This window comes from Lontra canadensis, unplaced genomic scaffold (assembly GCF_010015895.1).
Source record: "Lontra canadensis isolate GAN:19392208 unplaced genomic scaffold, GSC_riverotter_1.0 scaffold3, whole genome shotgun sequence".
Taxonomy (NCBI): Eukaryota; Metazoa; Chordata; class Mammalia; order Carnivora; family Mustelidae; genus Lontra; species Lontra canadensis.
The window spans coordinates 41,173,866-41,199,291 of record NW_022630997.1 but is presented as its reverse complement, the minus strand read 5'-3'; the positions used below and the strand labels follow the sequence as shown (position 1 = coordinate 41,199,291).

The 25,426-nt window shown below is 41.0% G+C and overlaps 1 protein-coding gene across 8 annotated transcripts in view; it reads left to right on the top strand.

The window, feature by feature from the left end:
* The first annotated feature begins 197 nt into the window (after nucleotides 1-197).
* KAT6B (lysine acetyltransferase 6B) overlaps nucleotides 198-25,426 on the top strand; it is a 187,161-nt gene continuing 161,932 nt past the window's right edge. For 3 of the 8 annotated variants that reach the window (XM_032839674.1, XM_032839658.1, XM_032839666.1), the window contains exons 1-3: nucleotides 1,487-1,818; nucleotides 12,017-12,086; nucleotides 15,232-16,110. In XM_032839674.1, coding sequence (XP_032695565.1) covers nucleotides 15,490-16,110 — 621 coding nt within the window. In that variant the 5' untranslated portion in view covers nucleotides 1,487-1,818; nucleotides 12,017-12,086; nucleotides 15,232-15,489. Of the gene's footprint in view, nucleotides 397-568; nucleotides 711-1,484; nucleotides 1,819-12,016; nucleotides 12,087-15,231; nucleotides 16,111-25,426 lie in introns of those variants that run through there. The other 5 variants (XM_032839652.1, XM_032839642.1, XM_032839633.1 and 2 more) reach the window with 5 other exon arrangements.

Genomic DNA, 25,426 nt, shown 5'->3' with positions numbered 1-25,426 from the left:
CGGGAGAAAGCATCTTGAGGGGGGCAGTTTTCCCCCTCCTGCCCGCATCCGACATCCCCACTCCCACCCAAGGATGCTGCCGCCGTGCCCTGTCCGCGGTCGCTGAATGTCACTGCTCCCTCTTCCTCCTGATCAGGGTAGACACAGCTCCCGAGGCATCTCCTACCCCCAAACTGCCGCGATCACCCGAGGGTGTAAGGCCCGGGTGGAGGACGAAGTTTGGGGCCCACAGCGGCGGGAGGGGGGGCGCGTTGGCGAGGACCGCACCTCTCAGTCCCAGCCCTGGCGGGCACACTCCCCGCCCCAAACGGCCCAGGCTTCCCCATCCTCCCGCGGACACCGGCATCCCCGCCCTCCCCCGAGGGCGGCGAGCGGAGCCCCCCAGGGCGGAGGCAGGTACCCCCGGGGCGGGGACTGGGGCGGGCGGGGTCCAGGCTGCGCCCCCGGCCGGGCCGGGCGGGCTAGCTGGCGGCGCGGGGGGAGCGGGGCTGGGCGGCGCTGCCTCGGGCTCTGTGCGCTGCAGCCCGGAGCCGAGGAGGAGGAGGCGGAGGAGGAGAAGGAGGCGGCGGCGGTGGGTCCCGGGCGGGGGGAGCGCGGCGCTGCGGACCCGGGCGGCTGGCAAAGGACGAGGCGGAGGCTGAGGAAGGCAGCGGGGAGACCCGGGCTGCAGCAACAAAGGGCAGCAAGCGATTGGCCGGGCTGCAGGCGAGGTTAGCCGGGGACCGGGGTGGCTGGAGGCAGCGGCGAACGGTGCACGTGCTTGCAGACACGGGCGAGTGTGGAGCCGGGGGGTGCACGCCCGGCGGGTAGGGGGCTTGCTCCCCTTCGGCATGGGATGGCGAGGAGGCTGCAGCGACATCGTTCTGGCTGCACCCGGCCTGGGGCTTGCAGGGTAGGGGTGTGTGGGGGGTAAGGATGCGAGCCAGGGGGCGGGCGAGTAGTCGCCCGGGACGGGACGGGAGAGGGTGGAGGAGGGGGCGGGATGGAACGCTCCGGGCGGCGCGCCCGTCCGCGCGCTCCACCGCGGGAGCTGGCGACTGAGAACCTCGAATTTTAACTTCGCGTGCCCGCCCGCGCGCGCCCGCCCGCGCCCACCCCTAAATCCTGCGGCCGCCGCCAGCGATCAGCTCTCACACAAACTTTAGCTGCGGGCTAGGGGATTTGGGGTTGAGTGGGGGAGGGGAGAGGGAAAAGGCCCTCTGATTGGCGTTGTGTGCAACCAATAAGGCCAAACGCCTTTCCTGCGAGTAGACCCAATCCATTTCTAGAGGTAGAGGGGGCGGGTAGGTGGAAGTAGAGGTGGCGCGGTGTCTGGGAGAGAGAAAAAGAGCTGGACCAATAGGTGCCCAGAAGAGGCGGGCCCCGCAGTCTGTTGATTGGTACTGGCAGTGGACCCACCCCCAGGGTGGTTCCGGAGGGGGGGAATGATGGGTCGAGGGGTGTGCCTATGCGGAGGCGAGATGACCGGCAGGAACCTGCCCCAATGGGCTGCAGAGTGGCTAGTGTGTGGGTGACGGACAGACCCGCAGGCCAACGGGTGGCCATAAGTGTCTGTAGTCTCGTCCAATGGAGCAGCGCCGGGGCGGGGCCGCGGCTCGGGTTTAATGAGACTCCATTGGGCTGTAATCAGTGTCATGTCGGATTCATGTCAACGACAACAACAGGGGGACACAAAATGGCGGCGGCTTAGCTCCTACCCCTGGCGGCGGCGGCAGCGGTGGCGGAGGCGACGGCACCTCCTCCAGGCGGCAGCCGCGTGTTCTTTCTCAGGCAGCGGCAGCGCCCCCGGCAGGCGCCGTGGCGGTGGCGCGCGGCCAGGTCTGTCACCCACCCCGCGCATTCCCAGGGGGAGGAGACTGGGCGGGAGGGGGGCGGAAGGTGGAGGGGGGGATCGGGGGCTTGTGACGCCCCTCCCACAGGCCTCTGCGCGAGGGTCACCGCGGGGCCGCTCGGGGTCAGGCTGCCCCTGAGCGTGACGGTAGGGGGCGGGGAAAAAGGGAGGAGGGACAGGCCCCGCCCCTCAGCAGGGCCTCCAGGGCAAGGGGCGGGGCTAGATATGGAGGGGGCGGGGCGATACCGGGGTGGGGGCGGGGCTCGGGTGGTTGGAAGGCGGGGGTTTGGAGGGGTTTTCTGAGTGGGAGTGACCTGGTAGGAACCGTGGGGGGCCAGTGAGTGTCTAGAGAGACGGTGAGGGGGTGGGTGCGAGGGGAAACTGGAGGTGTGCAAGCAGGGGCAAAGTGAGGGTAGGGAGAGGTGCAACATTGGAGATGTGGTAGGGGAATCCAGGGGTATGTGAAGGCAAGTGAAAGGATGCAGAAAGGTGGGATTGCAGTTATCTGGGGACAGTAAGAATAGGTTTGGGTGTGGTGGATATGGAGTGGTATCGAGAGCAGTGCAGAGTAGATACTGGATTGCGGGGAGTATTGGAATGTGAGGAGCAAGTATACAGTTGCTGTGGTGGGAAGCAGGTATCTGGATAAACCGGCATTGGAATCATAAAGGATGTATGGGGTCTATGAAGCCTTGAAAAAAACATGGAAGAGTGACATGGATATACTTGGGAGAGTCTTGAACGATGGTCGGACAGCAGAGCAGAACTTGCGTAATATCTATAGCGGAAGATCTTATGGGGATGGGTGATTCAGGGGGCTGAGAAAAGGTGGCAGTTGTGGAAAAAAAAATTGGTGGGGCTGGACATTGGGTCTTTGGGGGACTGCACCAGGAGTAGGGATAGGGCAAAGAAAGGTGTTGGTTTGGGAGACCAGGTTGTTGACAGGCTGGATTTCTTGCGTGAAACTTGAGCTGGAATCTTGAAGGTGGGGCAGGGTGTCTGTCTCAGGGGAAGCTCCAGTATTACCTTGGGAAAGGACATTGTGTCTTTTTGAATTTGTAAGTACTTTGGTATGGGTAGAGTGCAGGAAGTTGTGGGAGACTAGGGGCAAAGGAAGAGAAGGGACTAGGTTACAAATGGTTTCCGGTGCCCCATGAAGTTGTTTAAGCCCTGCAATTGGGAGAAGGTATTGGGATGTGATAAACAGAGTATTGGACAAAGGTTGTGAGAGAACAGTAATAAAGAGTTACAGATGTGGAAAATAAGAAAAGAGAACCAGTGAACAGTGTCAAGTATGTTTGGGGTGGAGGTACAAAGAAATAAAAAGTGGAGTATTATAAAGACCCTTCTGTATATGGATGGGGGATGAAAGTAGCAAATGGGGAATTAATTACGTTGGGATAGTGTCCAGTGGTGCTCCAAAAAAGTTGCCGTTATTATTATTTTGGTATAATTGCGAGTAAAGTACATTCTTTCTGTCTTACTTGTGTACCCTGGATTTTCTGGGATAGCCCTGAAGTAAAACACTCCATTCATCCCATTCTTACCCATTAATTCTTCACGTATGCATTAAAATGAATTGGGGCAATCTTTTTATGTTTTTAAGAGGAATAGGAAAATACCGCACGTTTCAGTAAAGGGTAAGATTTTTACCTGAGACCCTCTACTTAGGGTTGAAGGTTGGGGAGGTGAAATGATGGCTTAAAAAAAAAGACAGAAGATAGCAGAAGGTGGTAACATTAAAGAAGGAACTTACGGGAATGAATGGTTGAGAGTGATGACGTGGTCAGTGGAAGTTTTACCTACCAGCCATACCCAGGCCTCTGAGTAGAGTGGGTGTTCAGTCATTGCCCTTACACCAAATGTTTATCTTACGCACTTCTTGTGAAGATAAGATTGAAACTGTCAGGTGTAAGGCATAACATGAATGAATGGTAAAATAGGGTGAGTGTGGAAGGGTAGCTGAGGAATTTAATAAGTAATTTTAATGTACTTCAAAAAACTTCATGAATTTTTACATACTAGTTAACCAACTGATCTGGCTTTGTTAAATGCCAGGATTCCTAACAGGTGACTTTTTCAGTCTCTTATATCGTTTTCTACAAAATACCTTCAGTTTTCCACATGCATATACTTGCTTTTATTTGTATAAAGTGAGCAGAAAGGAAATTGTTTCATGAAAGTTGGGGATGTGTGAGCTATAGTGATCAGTCTTTGCTTGCGAAATGGTAATAGTGCATGGATGGAAGAAGTGTGTTGAAGGGATCTTTTTCTTCCCTTAAGATGTTTTAATTTGCATTTCCAAAGCACCTTTAAGCACTTTTTTGTGAGTTACAATCTTGCACAATTTTTTTTTTTTTTTTTTTAATTATCCATTCTACTGTTGTTGGATATTTTGAGTTGTTCCCAGTTTGGGGAAATTGTGAACAGAGCTGCTATGAGTGTACCTGTCCCTGTCATCTGGTTACACACGTACATATGTTTCTCTAAGATGTACACCTCGGAATGGAATTGCTAATTCATGGGCACGGTGACTATTTATCTTAACTTATGCCTGTTTTGCAGTGTAATTATTAATACAACATTAATGCTCAAAAGTGTTTGGATGATGAGTTGTTTGGTTGCTCTAGTCATGAGGAATGCTTGTCTTCAACTTGACTAGGTACTGACTGGTCAAGCTGGTTTCCAAAGTGTTGTACCAGACCGCACTCCCTTCTGTGATATATGAGAATTCCAATGCTTCTTGTCCTCTTCACATCTCAGATTTGGTAGCTTTTCAAATTAGCCAATCTGGTAAACTTTGCATTTAACTGGTTAGTAATCAGGTTGAATAGCTTTCCATATATTAATCGACTGTTTGGATTTCCTCATTTGTAAAATTCCTGTTCAAGTCTGCCCCTTACTTACTTATTTTTTAAATGGGGCCTTGTGTCTTTTATTGGTATTTCAAAGTTCTTTATTTATTTTGTCATGTGTGTATGTTGCAAATGCCTACTTCCGTCCTGTGGCTTGCCTTTTCACTTTATGGTGTCTTTTAATGAACAGAAGTTCTTAATTTTAATGGAGTCAAATTTATTGGTCTTTTCTTTATGGTTAGTGCTTTTTGTGTCTTGTTTTAAGACTCTTTTCCTACCCTCAGGTCAAGAATATATTCTCTTTTGTGGTATTATCTTCTAAAAGCTTTATTGACCTTAAAAGATGTATGATTATGAGTAAAATACACTGTTCTAGACCCTATCCTTGCCATTACAAATCTGTTTTTGCCTTTGTTCACTTCTGTGTGCTGTCTTGAATTTTTGCTTGTCTACAACTATAACTAAGGGCCAGGTGCTGACTTCCCCTGTCTCTTAGGAGAAAATGGTCATATAGATAGAAGTTCAGCCAGATTAGATTTTACAGGTCTCCAGCTGACTGTATTGCCCTTTTTCCTTTTATGAGCTAGTATTTTATTGTGTTCCTGCTATGGGTCTGCCACCATCCTTGGTTCTCTCATATTTGTTATCTCAGTTATTCCTCTTAACAGTTCTGCCAAACAGGGGTGTATAGTCTTTTTCACAGAGGACAAAACAGAGACTTAGATTGATTAACATGTCCAGTATCCCACAGCTTAGGAAGCTGGCAGAGTGGGGACTTGATCCCTGAACTCTCTACATAATGTCCCATCATGGCACACCTCCTTATTGAATAAGATTTCAGACCTCTAATTGATAATATCCCAAACCAAGGAGAGTGACTCTCTTACTTAAAATGTAACATGTCCTCATGAAAGCACACAGAGGGGTGCCCAGGTGGCTCTGTCTATTAAGCATCTGCCTTCTGCTCAGATCTCAGGGTCCTGGGATCAAGCCCCAGGGTCACTTAGGCTCCCTGGGGAGTCTGCTTCTTCCTCTACTCCCCTCACCCCGGCCCCACCCACCACTTGTGCTCTGTCTCATATAGAATTTTTATTTTTATTTTTTAATTTTTTTTCAAGATTTTATTTATTTATTTCACAGAGAGAGATTACAAGTGGGCAGAGAAGCAGGCAGAGAGAGAGAGAGAGTGGAGGAAGCAGGCTCCCTGCCGAGCAGAGAGCCCGATGTGCAACTCAATCCCAGGACCCTGAGATCATGACCTGAGCCGAAGGCAGAGGCTTAACCTGAGCCACCCAGGCGCCTTCACATAGAATTAAAAAAAAAAAAAAAAAAAAAAAAAGACACATGTAGAAATAGTTACTTTGAAACTCAATAAAATTATTGACCTCTCTGTATATTAAAGTAAGTAGAGTAGTAGGTGGGCCTTAAGGGCTCTTGGTACAGGTGAAAGAGGTCCTGTAAACCCTTGAGATTGTATGCAAATGACTGTACATGTGTTCATTTTTAAAAATAGATCTATAGGATTTTTTTTTTCTTATGATTTTATTTGTTTATTTGACAGAGGCAGGCAGAGGGAGAAGGAGAAACAGGCTCTCCACAGAGCAGGGAGCCCAACTCGGGGCTCCATCCCAGGACCCTGGGATCATAACATGACCTGAAGGCAGTGGCTTAACCAACTGAGCCACCTAGGTGCCCCTAGATCTGTAGTTTTCTTGAGGTTCTCAAAGGGGAACCCTAATTGGTTTTCAGGCTCTACAGGCTATCCTTTTTGAAGACATCTATAATAAAACTAATACAGAATTCTTATATGATCTGTATTTTCAAAATAATCTTTTAAAAATTCAGGTGTCAGATTTCTTTTCTCAATACATTGTTCTCAGTCTTTATCATTAAAACCTGGTTAAGCTAATTTATAATTAGGAAGAAATCTAGGGTTGAATAGGAATTTTTGAATGCCAAAAAAAGACATTCTAAATTTAGTTGATTATTTCTTAAGTGAGAGTGCTTAGTTATAATATCATCATTATTAATCAGTGTACCCTGGCTCCAAAGGCCTGATGACTTCAAATGACTTTTCATCTTGTCTCTAAAATCCTCTGTTTTACAAGGGATCAAATTTCCTGTGAGGTTCCTAACAGTGTGATTAAAGTTTAGAGACTGAAACTATTGAGCACGTAAATGTAGGGATGACTTCGCAAACCTAATCCTTGGGCTTCACCAGGAGATTTGGGGCATGTCTCTACTAATTTATGATGATGATGTTGAAACTAATCTTTGCTAAGGATTATGGAAGTCATAATAGTTTATTGATGGTTCAGTTATTGTTTGTTGAAGCAGATTTACACAATTACAGTTTAATGACATAACAAGGATATTGTCAACTAGGAAGCATGACATGAAAAATTAAACTTCCAATTAATATAATATGTATTAGTTGAAATGATAATTTTCATGGTGATTTAGCCTCTCAGAAATCCTTGGAAAACATTATTAGCTTGTGAATTGAAAACTCTCGATGTTAATGAGTAGTGAGAAAGAATTTAGTATTATTCCCAAAAAATGGGGAATTAAATATTCAATTCAATTAACATTTATTGAGTGCCTACTCTGGGCTTGCTGCTGAGTTAGGCTCATAAATAAAAGTTGAACAAGATTGATGTTGGGAAAGATGAAGTCCTGGTTGCTTTTGTTTGTTCAGTCATCCTTCCCTCCAACTTACACTGGATGGATACTATTGCCAGAGAGATTCAAACATTGAACAAATTTGTGCGCATGCGTGGGTGCACTTCACTGTGCTGTATTGTGTCTACCTCTGCATTGGCTTCCTATTCATCTGTCACGTTCACACGCCTCAGCCTGGTTTTCGTTACATCCAACTTTATTTCTTTCTTCTCTTCAACACGTGCATATGGACTTGGTGTCCTTTTTTTTTAGGCAGTTCATACTTAGCTCCTGTGCCCTCTGCTAGATTCCCTTCATTTGTTCCCTGGTGTGGCCATCTAGCAGATAGGCACGCCACCCCTCTTATGTTCAAGCAGTGGTTCTGGGAAATCTAGGGGCATACAAAGGTGAAATCAGACCTGAATCCTGCTCTTAAGAATTTCATGGTTCTAGTAAGGGAGATGAGGTCAGTACACAAATAAGCATAATACAAAATGGGAAATGAATGCTAAAATATTAAGATAGCTAAAAGCTTCCTGTTAGACGAAGAGATATAGGGCTTTCTGTGAGATGGTGTCAGTTTTTGCTGGACCACGAAGGATTTAAATTTTCATTTTATTTGGATTACGAAACTGGGTCGTTGTCCCAATTTCAAGGTCCAGTTTATGTCCCACCCACCCAAGTTGTGTTCTGCCCACTGGGCAAGGAAAAGTCACAGTGGTTTCCAGACTTTTTTCCTGCCGTAGTTGGAGGAACCCTTTCTGTGAAGTGACTCTTCAGAAGCCTAGTATGAATGGGACAATTAAAATGGAGCGCCTTTGTTGGGTGCAAGGACTTATGTAACCTTAGTGTTGAACGTAGTGCAGGTGATAACTTGAGGCACTTTCTCACAAGACGTCCAAGGAGTCTTATTTGAAAGCCAGTGGAGACACAGGAAAGACTTTAGGTTTTAGCATTGGAAGTAAATTCTTCAGACTTAGTGGTCTGAAGCCTTGACCAAGTCATGTCTCAGTTTTCCGTTTGCAAGATCAGGCAACAGTGCTACCTTACAGAGTTGTTTTAAGGTTTAATGATATCTATGTGTGTGTACTGATAGTGTATGTGAAGTGCCTGGCCTGCAGTAGGTGTCAGAAAATGGTTGGTATTATAATTAGTGCTCTTTTTTTTAATGACTTACTAAGGTGGAATTTGCATGACATAAATTTAACCATTTAAAGTGAACAATTCAGTTGTATTTAGTAAATCCTGGTGTTGTGTGACCACCACCTCTATCTAGTTCTAAAATATTTTCATCAATCTAAGATAAAATCCCTTACCCCTTAAGCAGTTTCTCTTCATCCCTCCACTCCCCAGGCCCCACCAATCTATCTGTTCTGGATGTTTCATATAAATGGAATTATGCCATATGTGACTTTTTGTGTCTGGCTTCTTTTGCAACATATTTTTAAGGTTCAGCCAAACTGTAGCATATATCAGCGTTTTTCTTTTTATGACTGAATAATATTCCACTGCATGGATATGCCATCTTTTGTTAATCTATACAACTGTTCTTTAAAAAAATTTTTTTCCTTTTTTTAAAATTTTATTTAAATTCAGTTAATTAACATATGGTGTAAGATTAGTTTCAGAGGTAGAGTTCAGTGATTCAGTTGTGTATAACACCCAGTGTTCATTCCATTGCATACCCTTCTTAATACCCATCACCCAGTTTCCATTCAGCTATTGATGGACATTTTGGTCTGTGTCCACTTTCTGGCTATTGAGAATAGTGCTGTTATGAACAGGTGTGTATGTGTACTTACTTGAGTACCTGTTTTCAGTTCATCAGGATATAAACCTACATGTTGAATTGTAGGGTCTTTTTTTTTTTTTTAAGATTTTATTTATTTATTTGACAGATCACAAGTAGGCAGAGAGAGAGGGTGAAGCAGGCTCCCTGGTGAGCAGAGAGCCTGATGTGGGGCTCGATCCCAGAACCCTGGGATCATGACCTGAGCTGAAGACAGAGGCTTTAACCCACTGAGCCACCCAGGTGTCCCCTTGATGTAGGGTCTTATGGCAATTTCCTTTTTAGCTTTTTGAAGAACTACCAAACAGTGCTTTGTTTCTGAATTGCTTCTTATGCCTCTAGCACCTACCATAAGGCTGCATACAGGGAATGTCTTGCTAAATGTTGTTGGTTGTTCTTTGATTAGTATTTGTATCTTCTCCTTCCAGTTCATATATTTGGGGCCTTGAGCATTAATTTTTGGGGAAATAGATATATCCAGGATTTGAGTTAACAGATGGGATGATGTTTGATGGCAGACAGCAGATTATTTGTTAACTTTGGACACTGCTTTGAGCAAGTGTGCAGATAGCCTGTGCTGAGTGGTTAGACAAGGAAAAAAGTTAAGGTCTCTTCCCTTAAGCAGTGTATGTTCTGTTTCAGAAGATACTGTTAAGATGTGTGGATCCTCACTCAGTTACATAATAGGCTGTGAAAAAATCCAGGAGCATATAAAAGTGGGAAAGCTAAAAATAACTGTTAGCAAGTAAAACCCAGGATGACAAAAGAGTAAACTCTATTGTTAATCCTTATTTTTTTTAACCACTGTTTTTGGCTCATCTGTGATATGACTCAAGTGTTATGACATTGATTTTGAAACAACACACAGCTTTAGTGAAAGCATCGAGGAGGTTTCACATAATATTTATGATCCAGGGTATTTTGACTCCTCTTATGCTGACATGAATATTTCTGAATAGTGTTGATATTTATATAATACTAATGAAGCCAAAAGCGCGTGTTGGACTAAGCATTTCTCTAGATCTGTTTCAAATAGTTTGTAATGAATGATGTAAATACATCCATACAACCATATAATTTACTGATATTATTTTGTAGTTAAAAATAAAGTGATTCAAAACCTTAGAAAATAGAATAATTTAATTTGATGTTGCATGAGTCCCCAGAATTAATTTGGAATGATTTATTCCCTTTTTGATAGCCTTTTAGTCCAACTTTCATTTTACTGAAAAAAAATGAAAAGAGGATAATTATTTTTTAGGGTTGTACTTCTGATAGAATGTCCTGTCTGCATGTGAAACAAATCCTAGTGCTCTGAAAAAGAGAGGTGGTGTGGATAATTCCAAATCAGGGGGAAAAAAAGCCTTTCTTTTTGGCTTTTGAATGAATTATGCATCTTTTCCTGTAGACTTGTCTTTCTAGTTAGATACTGCTTAGACTGAAATTAAATTGGTTTTCAATCTATTCTCTTACTGTATACCAATTTACAGTGGGGCAGTGGGCTGTCAGTAACAAACCCGCCTAAGATTAAAAAAATTTGCAGTGGATAATACACAAAGTGGATAATATACATGTGTTTAGTTGAGAATTGGCTACAGATAAGCGACTACTGATTTTGTTCCTCTCCTAGCTATGTGTGTGTGTGTGTGTATGCTTTAACACTGATTCTGGTTGTAGCATAGAGCTGCTGAGTTACATCTGCTTCTGCCTAATTAACTCTGTTGGTTGGTGTCAGATGAGAGCTAATTTTGAGATTAAATTGAGGAGTGGGGTGTGTGTGTCTGTGGCGCTGGGGGAGGGGAGAAGGAGAATCTAAGGTTGCTTCGTTGTTTTGTATAAGATCCAATGTAATTATTCACATTGTTGTTTTAAATTTATTTTTTGCCTTTGAAGTGAAAATGATCACTATTGTCTGAAGTGTGATGTGTGCCAGTATATACTTATTCTTGTGGAAACTGGTACAGTCTTCTCTTAGGTGCAGGTATTGGCCATATCTTGATTGTCCAGTCAGTACATAGATGAAAGGTGACCTTTGGGACAAATCGTGAACGTTTCCTGGAAAGTTAATAACTGAGTTTCAAATGACATTTGACTTTTTTGTTTTCAGACAAAATGTTATACCTGCCTGGCTTTTTGAGCAATACCAAGATTTTTTTCCCCCTGTGGTGAGATTCTTTCTTAGACTTTGTCACAGCCTGGTTTGGTTTGGTTTGGTTTGGTTTGGTTTTATTTTATTTTATTTTATTTTATTTTATTTTATTTTGGAGTAGGCTCCACGCCCAGCGTGGGGTTTGAACTCACAATCTTGAGATGAGAACCAGAGCTGAGATCCAGTTGGATACTTAACTGACTGAGCCACCCAGGTGCTCCTATCATAACCTGATTTTTATTTTTATTTTTATTTTATTTTATTTTATTTTTTTAAAGATTTTATTTATTTATTTGACAGACAGAGATCACAAGTAGGAAGAGAGGCAGGCAGAGAGAGAGGAAGGGAAGCAGGCTCCCTGCTGAGCAGAGAGCCTGATTCAGGGCTCGATCCCAGGACCCTGGGATCATGACCTGAGCCGAAGGCAGAGGCTTTAACCCACTGAGCCACCCAGGCTTAACCTGATTTTTTAAAATTTGGAAAAACACATATGGTCTTAAGAGCAAAATTTCTCTTTGAGCATGGCTGTGGGGTTTCATTTCCTGTCCTGAATTCCATTTTTTTAAATACCCTTAAGTGGTAGGAAAGAGTTAATATAGCACCAAAAGTAAAGTGCTGATAAACTCATTGCAGTTGTTTGTATTGGATAGTTGTGTAGATCCATAGATGGTTCCTGAATTGGAAGGATGTCTTTATGCCCAGATTAACATTTACTTTTTTTCCTTTGGCAGATTTGCTTGAAGATCTGGACAATCTTCTTTTTTGTCATGGACTGTTAATACATTTGGAGTTCCAATTCTGGTATTTTCCCTTATTTTATTATATTTTTAAGATACAGAATCTCAGTCTTACTGAAATGTGTTGTTAAATGGATATGAATGATTCTGTTGATTATGTGTAAAGATAGTGGTAATACCTTGTCATGAAGGTATATTTTGAGTTTTTACTAGTTTTTGTTTTAAGGTATGTTCCTTTACTTGTGTAACCAAAATGCCTGGGAGCACCTTTGCGATATTGGGTACTTTTCTGTAACCTCTCCTCCTGTTTCCTGCAGTTGTATTTTGTGCAATCAAATTAAATGAGTGGATTCATCCTGAGTAAACGATAAAAGGTGAAATAATTACATGAACATAGTGAAATGTCTTCTAATGAAAATTTGCCCCAAACCGTTTTACTTTGGAAAGATGTGTCCTATTTTAAACTTAACACACAGTGATTCCCATGTTCTATCTTGGAAGTAGTTGCACTGTGAAAGCCAGTGGTTTTATTCCTAAACACACCATATTCCAAGTCTAACATTTTTTTCAGTGGTTTATATAATGACAGAGGGGAGCACTTACTAGATTTGCAGATGACATAGATGACAGAATCAAGATTCAAAACAATCCAACAGGTTGGAAGATAGACTCAAACCAACAAAATGAACTTGAACCGTAATAAATTTTAAATCCCAGCATTTATATTTGCACAAGGAAGGGAGTGGAAAGACTCAGCTTGACCGCATTTTTGAAAGAAGAGCTGGGATTTTTAGTTGGACTGTATGCTTACCATGAGTCAGTTGTGTGGCAAGGCTGTTAAGAAAGTTCACATAACCTTGGATTACATTTATGCTTGGATAATGCCTGGACTGCCAGATTTTAAGATGGACATTAGCCAAACTAGTGAGCAACCGAAAAGGAGGAAGTGCTTGGCAACCACGTGATGTGCAAGTGTTAAGGAACTGGAATAAGAGTGGTCTAAAATGGGGCGGGAGGTAGGTGGAGTTCAGTTTTAGTGGTTTTCAAAAGATTCTTATTTTCAAATATTTGAAGGCCTGTTACATTAAAGAATTAGTAAGAATTTCTTGAGATTGTTTTAGGGAAACCAAGACTAGAGGGTAGAAGTTCTAGGAAGACAGATTTTGGGTCTTGTGAGCAAGGAATATGTTATTACAGTTAGAGCTGTCCAGTAGTGGCGTGAACTATCTCAAAAAGTAATAAATTCTCTGTCACTGGAAGTATTTTAAGATTTGATGGCCCATCTGTTGGGGTTATTGAACGAGGAATCTTTTACTGGATAACTAGAGATTAGATGGGATGACCTCTTCAGTCCCTTTAGCCCCAAGTTTCTGAATCCCGAGGGGAAAAAAAATGAAGTGAACATACAGTTTACTGACTGCAAAGAGAGGACAATCCTTTTTAAACTGCCTCTTTCAGGCTGACTGAGCAAGTGTAGTTCAGTGGCCCAGTTTTTCAGCAACAGAGCAAATGTTACGTTTGTCATTGTATCTGGCTAGTTTTGAGGAAAGGTAGGTTGTAGATAGGTTAAGTAAATAACCAGATATACACTTAATTTTTTTAATGAGGCATTTTTCAAACTGTACAGACAGTTGCATTAATGGGAAGTGATGATAGCTACTATATGTTGAATATTAGATAGCATTTTCACTTAATTCTCTTAGCACTCCAGTGAGGGATTTACTATTCCTGCACTACAGGTAAGGTGACTGAAATGTGTCATTTATCCAGGGTTTCTTCAGTAGATGTTGGTAGAGCTGGTGTTCATACCATTAGTCTGATTTCAGAAGAAGTTGTGGCTCAGGTGAAGATAGCACGGGACTTAGATTTTAGAATAATGGCATTTGAGCCTTAAGTTTAGGCTATAGACTATAGACTATTACCATGAGTGAGTTCCATCTTCCCCTGAACCTCACTTTGCTCATAGAGATGTTTTGCAGATTAAATGACAAATTACATGTGAGCATACTCTGTAAACTTGAAAGTATAAAAAGAGTTCCCATGTGAATATCGCCAGTGGAAGGCAAGATCAGAGTCCGGATCTGACCCAACTCCCAGGCCAGGGCACTTTGTCCTGGTGTTCTTCGCAGGTTCAATACAGATTGGAGATGTAAGGATGGTTTTGGTGCACACCAGAGGCTTTTGGGGAGCAACTGTTTACCTGGAATCAGATTTGTATGAACTGTCCTTGTATTGGGCAGGTATTAAGATACCTAGAATAGTATGTTACTTAAAAGATGAAGGGTTATGTTACCATACTAGTTTGAGTTTTCCAGCCTGTGGATTAGAGAGTGTCATAGACCCTTTGCAAAGGGATGGGAGGATATGAGTCTGTAGAAGTGGCTAGATGGGAAATTTTCTTATATGTGAAACTTGGGAAATATAATATCTAGCTGAAGTAGGAGAATCAGGATTATTGCCCTTTTTTGCCCCCCAAGTTTAAGATTTCTTGAACTAAGGTTAATGTACAGTTGACCCTTGAACAACATGGGTTTGAACTCTGTGGATCCACTTACACTTTGATTTTTCTTTTTTTTTTTTTTTTTGACAAATAGAGTACTGTAAATGTATTTTCTTGTCCTTGTGATTTTCTTATATTTTTTCTCAGGGTAACGTTATTGTAAAAATACAGTGGATAGTACATATAATATTAAAACGTGTTAATCAACTGTTTAATATTGTTGGTAAGTTTTCCAGTTAATAGTAGGCTATTAGTGGTTAAGTTTTGGGGGAGTCAAGAGTTACACATAGATTTTTTGATAATCCCCTGCATTGTTCAAGGGTCATTGTAGTTTCATCAGAGTTTTTGTGTTGTAGACTTACTCTTTGAGGTTGGTTTTATGTTTATGATAGACATATATCTTGAACCACTCATGTAATTTTATTAATTTCAATAAAGGTTAATCCATTAAATAAATAACTTAGGTGTGATCTTTTAAATGCCCCATCAATGACTTCATATAAATAACAAAGGAAAATCCTAAAAAAATTTCCTTCTCAGACTATGACCCAATTTCTGGTTAAGAAATACAGTCACTTGGCTTTGTTACATAATTACCTGCCTGTCATTACTTCTGTGGTCCTTTTGCATCTTAAAAGTAATACTAAAGAGTCTTTTATTTTTAGAAGTTCCATTATTAAGAGGCTATTCCCCCTTTTTATCCTTTAAGGTCTTGATTTCCTTGTTAAAGATGTTCTTCGGGAGAATGCAGTCTTTCCTGTTGGTAAAATAAGACAACTATCAACATTGCCTCTGTGTCCTGTTTTTAATCTCTTAAGGATGGATGTTTGTGAGGTTTTGCTTAATAAGGTCTGGAATATTCTGCCCGTTTGTTGAGTCGTAAATGACTTTCAAATGTTCAAGTCCTGTTAAATACAAGGAGAACCTCTATGGGTAACTTTGGTATTGAAGAAGTCATTTGTCAACCATGGTAAAACTTGCAAACCCACTTTATACAGAGTGGATTCTTGAAGCTATACAAAAAATAAAAAAGCAAAAGCAAAGGCCCTCTGAAGAGAGAATCTGCCATGCAGTCAGCACTTCCCATGGGTTGGATAAGAAGACAGTCTCTGAGCAGCTGGAACTCAGTGTTCAGGATGGCTCAGTTCTCAAAGTCACCAACAAAGGCCTTGCCTCCTATAAGGACCCAGACAACCCTGGGCGCTTTTCATCAGTTAAACCAGGCACTTTTCCTAAGTCAACCAAGGGGTCTAGGGGATCATGTAATGATCTCCGCAATGTGGATTGGAATAAACTTTTAAGGAGAGCAATTGAAGGGCTTGAGGAACCAAATGGCTCCTCACTGAAGAACATCGAGAAGTATCTCAGAAGTCAAAGTGATCTCACAAGCACCACCAACAACCCAGCCTTTCAGCAGCGGCTGCGACTAGGGGCTAAACGCGCAGTGAACAATGGGAGATTACTGAAAGATGGACCGCAGTACAGGGTCAATTACGGAAGCTTAGATGGCAAAGGGGCTCCCAAATATCCCAGTGCTTTCCCTTCCTCGCTACCACCTGTCAGCCTTCTACCCCATGAGAAAGACCAGGTAAGTGAAGAGAAGGTTAATACATTCTAAATATTGCCTATCTGACATGCACAGTTTCAGTTAAATTTTGTATGGACAAAAGTTCCAAGTGAAGTTGAATAAAGTTAGCTGTTTGCCTTAAAAGCAGGCTTCCATATTTTAAAATGTATGCATTGTTTATGATATAAATTGTTCTGTACTATTTTACTATGTATTGAGGTCTTCCTCACTGGTCGATTAAGAATTTAATGTGATGATTATGTGATTTGTTTTTTAAACTAATTGGTGAGTACTTGAAGGGACCTGGATAGATAAATTAAATCCTCCTTCATCAAGGCAGGACCATATATATTTAAAAATATCTAAGAAAGGCTATCATGTATTTTTTGCTCTTAAAATTTAAAATTATTTATAGTTTATTTTTTCCACTTTATTGAGGTATAATTAATAAATTTTTTAATTACTATTTTCAGAGAAGATGTTTGTAGACTAGTTGTTAATACTCATAACCTGGGCATCCCTGGAATTGTTTTAATATGTGACCCAAATCCTGCCTATTTAAAGTCATTTATTGTTGTCTACTTCTCAGTGGGAGAAAGTGAATGTTCATTTTGCCTCATACTGTATCTTTCTTATACTCTTTTGTTTCTCCGGGTCTTATGTTACTTCTGTAATGCATACACACACACACATACACACACACACACGTGACAGATTGCTCTTTATGTGACCGCAACAATTTTAAGTATTGGAGTAAGATTTTTGTTCATTTCAAAGCTACTGAAGTTACCTCCCAAACTAAAACCAAAGTAGAACAACAACAAACTGTTTATATTCAGGCCTTCACTGTTGTTAGAAAGAGTGGTTGTGTTGACTACATTTCTAGAAGTGATGGAGACACAAGTGTTAAGAAAAGTTAAGTGACACAAGTGTTAAGAAAAGTTAAGAAAAGTGCAGCCGATGGCTTGTTTTTCCTCTTCTGGATACTGCCAGCTCTTGAGATGGCCTCTGCTTCCCTCAATTGTTTAAGCTGATGGAATCCTAGCTCCAGAAACTGGGTAGGACCAGGTGATTTGCCTTCCACAGATTAATCGAAACCCTAGCATTTACTTCTTAATCGTATTTTTCTTTTATTAGTTTTCCTCAGATTCGTTTATCTTTTGGTGGCATCTGTGTTTTGTAACCAACCCTCACTTCTTTGTGAGAAAATGGGCATAAAGAAAGAAGTAAACCTACAGAGAAAAAATTTTTTAATAACATTTGTTTCAAAAAAATACATTGAGTGACTCAAATCCTAATTGCTATGTCTGACAGAGCCACATTAAGCACTTCTGTTTCTCATTAAATATTTTTATAAACACTTATACACCATGGGCAAATTCCTTAAGGGAATGTAGAGCCACTTCTTGGTGGATTTGGGTATCTTTGTTTTTAAAACCTGTACATTACCCTGAGGTATATTAAGGTTTGATAATTACCAGGTACATGGACTAATTCAGGCAGCTTTAGGCACCTTAATAGTATGTTGCAATAACTTTGTGATCCAGGGGATATCTTTACTTGTGACAGTAATCACTATAAATTTTCCACAGTCCCTTTCCTATTCTTCTCTTTAACCTTGCCCATCATTTCTTGCTAACCTTATCATTTTTTTTTTCATGCAGCATCTGTATGGAAGTATTTTTAGTCTAAAGGAAAATTCATGTCTGAAAGTAATTTATTGCTTAGCCTGCAATTGTTACTGCTATGTGATGCTGATCTTTTTATATTGTCCAGTTAGCATCATCATCGAATAAGGAAACCAGAGAAAATGTGTCCTAAAATTTTTACTTGATGGAATTTGGAGATCAATTGTGTAGTGATTTAATCATAATCTAATTCTTAGAAAAGAACAAATAAAGCTTAATAAAAATCATACCAAATCAATTTGACCATAAGCAGTTGTATTGTTTGTATTATATATTGCAATAGTATTTTTCCTTGAAAATGTAATATTGCCCTTTGAGATTACAAGTGGTAAATGGTTTACAACCATGTAGACTTATAAGTAAATGTAATAGAAATTCTTAACCTGGGCCGGTGAATGAGCTTGAGATAGGTGGGTCACACATCCCCAGAAATCGAGTATAAAAGTCATCTGTTTCCAAACGTTTTTCTGAGGTTAGGGTCTATCGTGGTTTTTTGTTTGTTTGTCTTGTTTTTATCTTATCAGATTCTCAGAGGGATCCAAAATGTCAAACAGCCAATGTGAATATTTTAGTACTCTAGAAAATATTTGTTGTTTCTTATACTAAAAGCGTAATGTGCTAGTTGTTGGCTTTTGATTATTGTTACTTTATAGGCGCTGAGCGTGGATCTGAATGTAGACTGGTTGCACTGTGGTTTCTTGTACATAGGACCTTATCTACTATATTCAAAGGGCAGATTATTGTTGTTCTTGATGTGCTAGAAGTCTGTAGTGTTTGTATTGTGAGAGGACATTTATGGTATAAATGACAACTGTTTGTACAGAGATGGAGTCTTGTCACAATTTAGCCAACTGAGGTCTCTCAGAGAAGCTGTTAAGGTTCTAGTAGCTTTTGCTGAGTAGCTTCATTTAATTGTGAAAATGAAAACCAAAATGGTAAAAATAATAACTGACATTTCTTAACACTTAAATGCTGGCAATATTCCAAGTGCTTTACATTTATTATCTTCTTGACCTGCACAATAACTGTGAGGGCCATAGGGTTATTATCCTTATTTTGTACATGAAAAACTGAGGCTCCAAGCCCAAGTAATTTGGCCACACTGTTGAGTGGTGAAGCCAAGATGCTGATGAGACAGTGTGACTCCAGACCTCTTTACCGCTGGGCTGTATACTGGTCAACAGTTGTGGCTTTTCATTAACAGTGAAAGTATCTCTTCATTTCCTCAGGTGTTCAGAAGCAGCTTTCCCTCAACAAATAGATTTCTGGCATTTTAAATCTGGTAGTTGCGGTGAGTTTACCGTTTTTAAGGCAGGTACTATTTATAATATTAGCAGTATGGGAAAGTAGTAAGGAAAGTAGTAAATCTGTGTCTAATTAGATTTAACATCATCATCATTCCTATGCATGGCTGCTAGGAGAAATACAATGCACGTTAAAATAGAAGGGCTCCTTCCTTTCTGAAATGTAATTGCACATCTTCTGATAGACTAGAATTCAAATTGGATATTACCACACTGGCTCCTTAGCATAACTTCTTTGTATTTATTTAAGAAAGCTCGCTTTGGTGAGGTGATATGGAAATGAATTAAGCCACCGAAGATAAAACTTTATCTTTGACTTGGTGAGGGAACTCCTAAAGGATAGTATTAGTGTTTCTCATTAAAACTGGTAAAGCTCAATTAGGTCAGATTATGAGGACTTTGGAAAGTCAAATATTCTAAGAGAGACTTCAGTTATCACCACACACTTTGTAGCATTAAGATTCCATTTGAATATTTGGGCTTTCGCATTTTTACAAAATCCGTTTAGTTCAATTTTAAACAGATTCCTTGGTTTTTCATTGTATTGGCGATATTTGGCTATAGTATTAAGTATCAAATATTGTTGTTTCCAGTACAGTACATAACATGGGAACTCTCATTTTAGGCTGCTATAGTTGGTAGGGGAGATGCTTCTAATAATATCAGGTAGGGCTTTTGACCTTTTTTTCTTGAAGAAGTGAAATAACTATGAGAATCTTGCAGAAGCCTTCAGACAGAATTATAAAAACAGTGATAATCTCCATAAGGAAAAAGTAAAGATGAGTTTAAAAAGGAACACGGGGTGCGCCTGGCTGGCTCAGTGGGTTAAAGCCTCTGCCTTCGGCCCAGGTCATGATCTCAGGGTCCTGGGATCGAGCCCCGCATCAGGCTCTCTGCTCAGCGGGGAGCCTGCTTCCCTTCCTTTCTCTCTGCCTGCCTCTCTGCCTACTTGTGATCTCTCTCTCTGTGTCAAAAAAGTAAAAAGGAACACGGATGATCTGAAATGAGGCTGAGAGACAAAACGGTGTTAAAAATCACTTGTGGTCCTGGCGCGTTCAGTTGTTTATTCTGTTTGTCCCCACTCCCTTTTAGGGAGATATTTTATTAGGGCTTTTGGCAGTGTTATTAGTATGAAATATTTCCGTAAACATAAGATTAGTGTACATCCTACATTACTTTCTTGTGTTGTGTAAATGCCATAAATAAAAGAACTTTATTTTTAGATCCCTTTCTTCGGTTTTCTCCATTTTGTCCTCCCCTCTCCAGTCCCATTATCCCTGCCCTAGAGAGACCCTTCTTGTCTTTCTCTGGGACTTTTCCAATCGCCTGTACTTTGTGAAGGACCATTCACTAGTCTATATTGTTCTTTGATGTGGCAGGCTTCCAGAAGTCCCTTGGCCCTAGGGGAATTGTTCATAGTCTCAGACTCTGGATCTTTTTGGCAGAAATGTGTGTATTTTTTATCTGCTAATTATAGAGTCCAAGTGTCCTCCTCTCTGTTGACCTTCTTAGTTTTCCTTTGAATGGGTGTCCTTTGTATTGCAGATGTCACGTTTCTCAAAGCCTGCTTAGCTATGTGTATCCAGCTGAAAGTGGGAGAGAGCCCTAAACATTATAAAATATACTCTTCGTGTAACCCGAAATTTGGAATTGGTGTGGATGAAAGTCAGTTTTAGAATGATTAACGTCGGATAGAAACCTATTACAGTGTGGCAGACTAGATGGATCAAACACCTGCTGTTTCAGAGTACGGGAAGGAAAAATATTGTAGTTTATGTTGTTCCTAAGTAAGCTTTGGTAGTTTTTCCACATAGCAGACTATCCGAGGACGACTTTTGTGAGCAGATAATACCAGTTGTCGAGGCATTACTGAGAGAGCACTTGGATTGTCTCAGACTAGTTAGTCGGGTCAAGGGATAGATAAAATGAAGAGTGAATGAGTCTTTTCTGTTGGACTCTGAGGCATGACAGCTTTTCCACTTTGGAGCTTTGATCAAGATGGGACTTGTCTAGACTTCTAATGAAGTAGGCTTCAGGTAGAAGTAGCAACATTATGTCAGAGGAGTTTTGACTGAAAGTGAGTCTTAAACATTCTTTTTAACTCTCTGGATCGTAGACATACTTGATACCAGAGCTGCCTTTTCGACAGACAACACATGGTGCTGTCCTGGAAGATCTATATGTAGATCAGTCTGTTTTCTGATTTCCTCATGTCATTATTTCCTCCAAGCGTCAGGGACTGTAACTAAGGGTGTGGGTTTTTGACTAATTCTGGATATTTTCAGCAGCTTTCAGGAATTTACCTTTGTATTCCATGTACCTGTTTGGCTTACAAGAGCCAAATCTGATATACTTGCAGTACCAAGAAAATCTTTGTTTTAAAGCTTTTGAAGTTACATAACAGTTAAGGGCTGTTGGCTGATTCATTCAGATTTTATTTGGAATGGCAAAGATTTTTATTCATTCTTTCTCTACAGACTTTATTTTAATAAGCAGAACATTTTAAGGTTTCTCAGAATGAAGGTCCCTGTTCATTTTCTGTATTTTCTTTGTGCGTTAATCATGTACAAAGGATAAATGAGAAAATGTCATTATTCTGTCATTGCAAGGCAAATCTTGATTGTCAGGCCCACGACTTTGTTTAGTTTACAGACTGTTTTCTTGGCTAGCACATTAAACTACGGTAGATTTGATGAAACTGTTCCTCTCTAGTCATGCCAGCCTTTTCAGACGTGAGTCTGCATCTTCTCAGGTACCTTGATCTCTGAGATCTATTAATGTTTCTGAGTACATAAACATCAATTAGCTGACTAAATCAAAGTTAGCAAATGAGTCAGCCATGTAATTTGTTTGTAGCATTTTGAGTTAACAGGGCCGTGAAAAAATCATGTTTGTATTTGTGTGTAGGTGCCCTTATCTCACAGTCTTCAGGTGGTGAAGGGGTGTTTGTACACGTAGGAAGAGGAGGTAGGGCAAGGTGATATAATGCGCTAATCTGTTACGAGGCTTCTGCTTGGGGCCGGACTGCTTTCCCAGAGCCGTCTCCAGGAGCTGCAGACTGTATTCTCTTTTTTTTGTTTGTTTGTTTTATATGTGAGCCTTTTAAGTCACAGAATATTAACGGGGAGCATAACTTTTTGCTTTATGAAAGGTAGTATTTTGAAAAATCTGCAAAATGAACTATAGAGACAAAAGCTCTAGAGAGAATGTTATTAAACTGTGAGTCTGGTCTTTACAAAGCTACAAAATAAATACCAATCAGTGGTCCAAGTAAAATCCAGGAAGGATTTGTGTTAATTTGACAAGTAGGTTTAGAATTCTTTAGCCATTATTTTTCAGAAACCAGCTTTGTTCAGACATCCTTTCTCTAATTTGCTTCACTTTTGATCTTTGATAAAACCAGCTGCAATTTTGTTTCATTAACAAACTTAACTGTTTAACAGATGTTTGTTTTGGCTTGATTGTGTCCTTTCTATTAGAAACAGCATAACATACATAGAAACCATGCTGGGCCTTTTCCTGTCTGTAGCTAGACAGGCGTTTCAGAAGAACAACTTAATTTTATTTACAAGTTCAATTTTTGTTCCTCTGTACTATTATGGTAGGTATACAAACATTTTAGCTCTTGTTCCCTCTGTCAGGGAGGTCTTTTGTTCTTAATCCTCCATCTGTTAGTCCAGTACCCTCCCCCACTCTCCCTCCCCTTTTTTTTAAGCATTGCAAAATCCTAGCATACAGGGAAAAAGCTATTGCAGAAGAGGTAATTGAGATATCAGTGACTCTTCTACAGTTCAAGGGAGGGAATGGGACTAGCCTGGTGAATTTAGATAATTTCTTCCATCTTCTTTGATGTCCGTAAGCTGCCATATGGACAGCAGTGAGGCCTACAGGAAGGAGGTGAGCTTTGGTCTGGGCTGCCTGTGATACTCAGAGTGATGTGGGCTGGGAGCCAGAGGCAGGCAGCACTTCAATGTTTCTGTAGTAGTTTCTGAAGCGGCCAGTCCTGATTTTTGTCCATGGTTTACTGCCATGCTTGTGATTCTCTCAGATCATAAATGGGCATGATGAAACTCAAGAAACAGAGGTTAAAGTTTATATGGGGTAAGAGAAACAGTAGTAAGAGAGGCAAAGAAAGCTTACACTCAAAGCCAGTATTAAAGGACATCAAATGTTGATTCCTATTTGATAGTTGGTCAGCTTGCTTCAAAAACTGGTATTTTAATACCGTGTGGGAGCTTCTGCCTTACATCAAAACCCAGCCCTAGCTATTGAGCCTTGAGATGGGAGTAATGGTGCAGAAAACAGGATTCGCTAGTGGAAGAGTGTGGGCTGTTTGAGGAACAAGAGTTCCTCCATTTAGACTACTGGTGGCTGGTGAGTGGACTGGGGGAGGTAGGCAGTGTAGGGAACCAGGAAGGTATTTTCCCCTTAACTTTGTAAATTGAGAAAGTGCCGTATTTCAGAAAAGTTGAAAGAATAGTACAGTAAGCGCTTTATTTCTTTAACTTAGATTCACCAGTTGTTAATGTTTTGGTACATTTGTTCTTTCTCTTCTGGCTGTGTGTGTATACAAATACGTACACATAGTCATCATTTTGGGCTGAGCTGTTTGAAAATAAATGGCAGGTGTTATGATGTTAAGATATTATGATACTAAGTCATAATAATAATTATATACTGAGGAACATTTTCCTGTATAACCACAATACTATTATTTCATATAAGAAATTCAACAGTGAAACAAGAGTGTTATCTATTAGACCATATTTTCCCAAATAGTCCCGGAAGGTTATTAATAACTTTTGTTTTTAATCTGGGATCCAGTTAAGGATTGTGCATTACATTTGGTTGTTACATCTTTTATAGAGAACTGTTTTCCCTCTCATTTTTGCTTTCACATCAGTGGGTTTTTTTGTGGTTTACTTTTTGATTATTTTTTTACGATTATTAAAAATTTATTTATTTTTTCTTAGTACGAGTGACACGTAATATGTCAGTGACATTTTTGTCAAGTCTGGGATAATTGTCTTATGGAATGTCCCATAATTAGTACTTATATGATTGTGTCCTCTTGTGTTTTTGGCAAGAATACTGTGTGCATGATGTCCTAGCAGGAGATAGACCCACAGAGGTTGTCTCATTATGGTGGGGCTTATTTGATCAGTTGGCTAAGGTGCTGTTAGATACATCTTTACCATGTGAATGGTGAATGGTATGTATTAATTTTTTCTTTTGTTTATATTAGTTTTCTTTACTGCTGTAACAAATTACCACAAACTTAGTGGCTTAAAACAATGCAGATTTATTGCCTTACCGGTTCTGTAGGCCAGAAGTCCATTGTGGGCCTCACTGGGTTAAAATCAGCGCATAGATAGGGAACCTGTAGAGAAGAATGTGTTTCTTTATTTCTTTCTTTTTTTAAAAGATTTTATTTATTTATTTATTTATTTGACAGAGAGAGACAGCGAGAGAGGGAACACCAGGAGGAGTGGGAGAGGGAGAAGCAGGCTTCTCGCGGAGCAGGGAGCCCGATGCCGGGCTCGATCCCAGGACCCTGTGATCATGACCTGAGCCAAAGGCAGACGTTTAATGACTGAGCCACCCAGGTGCCCCAAAAATGTGTTTCTTCACCTTTTCGAGCTTCTGTGTGCTGCCTGCATTCCTTGGCTCTGGCTATCTCCCTCATCTTGAAGACTAGCAGCGTTGCACTGCTCAGACCATTTTCCCTGGTCACATCTCTGACCACAACCTGGACAGCTGTTAAAGGATTCGTGTGATGAGATTGAGGCTATTTAGATAATCCAGGATAATCTCCCCATCTCAAAGTCCTTAACTTAATCCTACCTGTAGGGTCATTTTGCCATATAAGGTGACAGATTAACAGGTTCTTGGTATTAGGAAGAGGACACTGGTGGTGGTGGTGGGGTGGTGGTCGTGCCTTACTCTGTTTGCACACAGTGGTTTCGGTCTCCTTGCCTAAATTAGGTTTTACATTGGAGGTTGCAAATCTTTGAAAGTCTGGGGGCTGTGATGTAACACGGTCTATAAATCTGCTTAGAAAAGAATGAATCATAGTTTATGGGGTTAATGCTAGCGGAAGGCTGGGAGTCAGGCAGCCTGAGCTCTAGGTCTGAGGGTACATCCTGAATCATTTCCATAAGAACAGGAACAGGGGCTGCCTCCTGCTTCCACTTAGTGTTTCTTGACTCACAAGTTTAACTGAAGGATGGATTTGGCAGTTTTTAACAATAGGAGTTTGGATATCCAAACTGTTCTCTGAGAAGTGCATTTAAAGTTGTGGAGAAGGATCTTTCTTTCAATGCCCGCAGAGTGCATGGAAAGAAT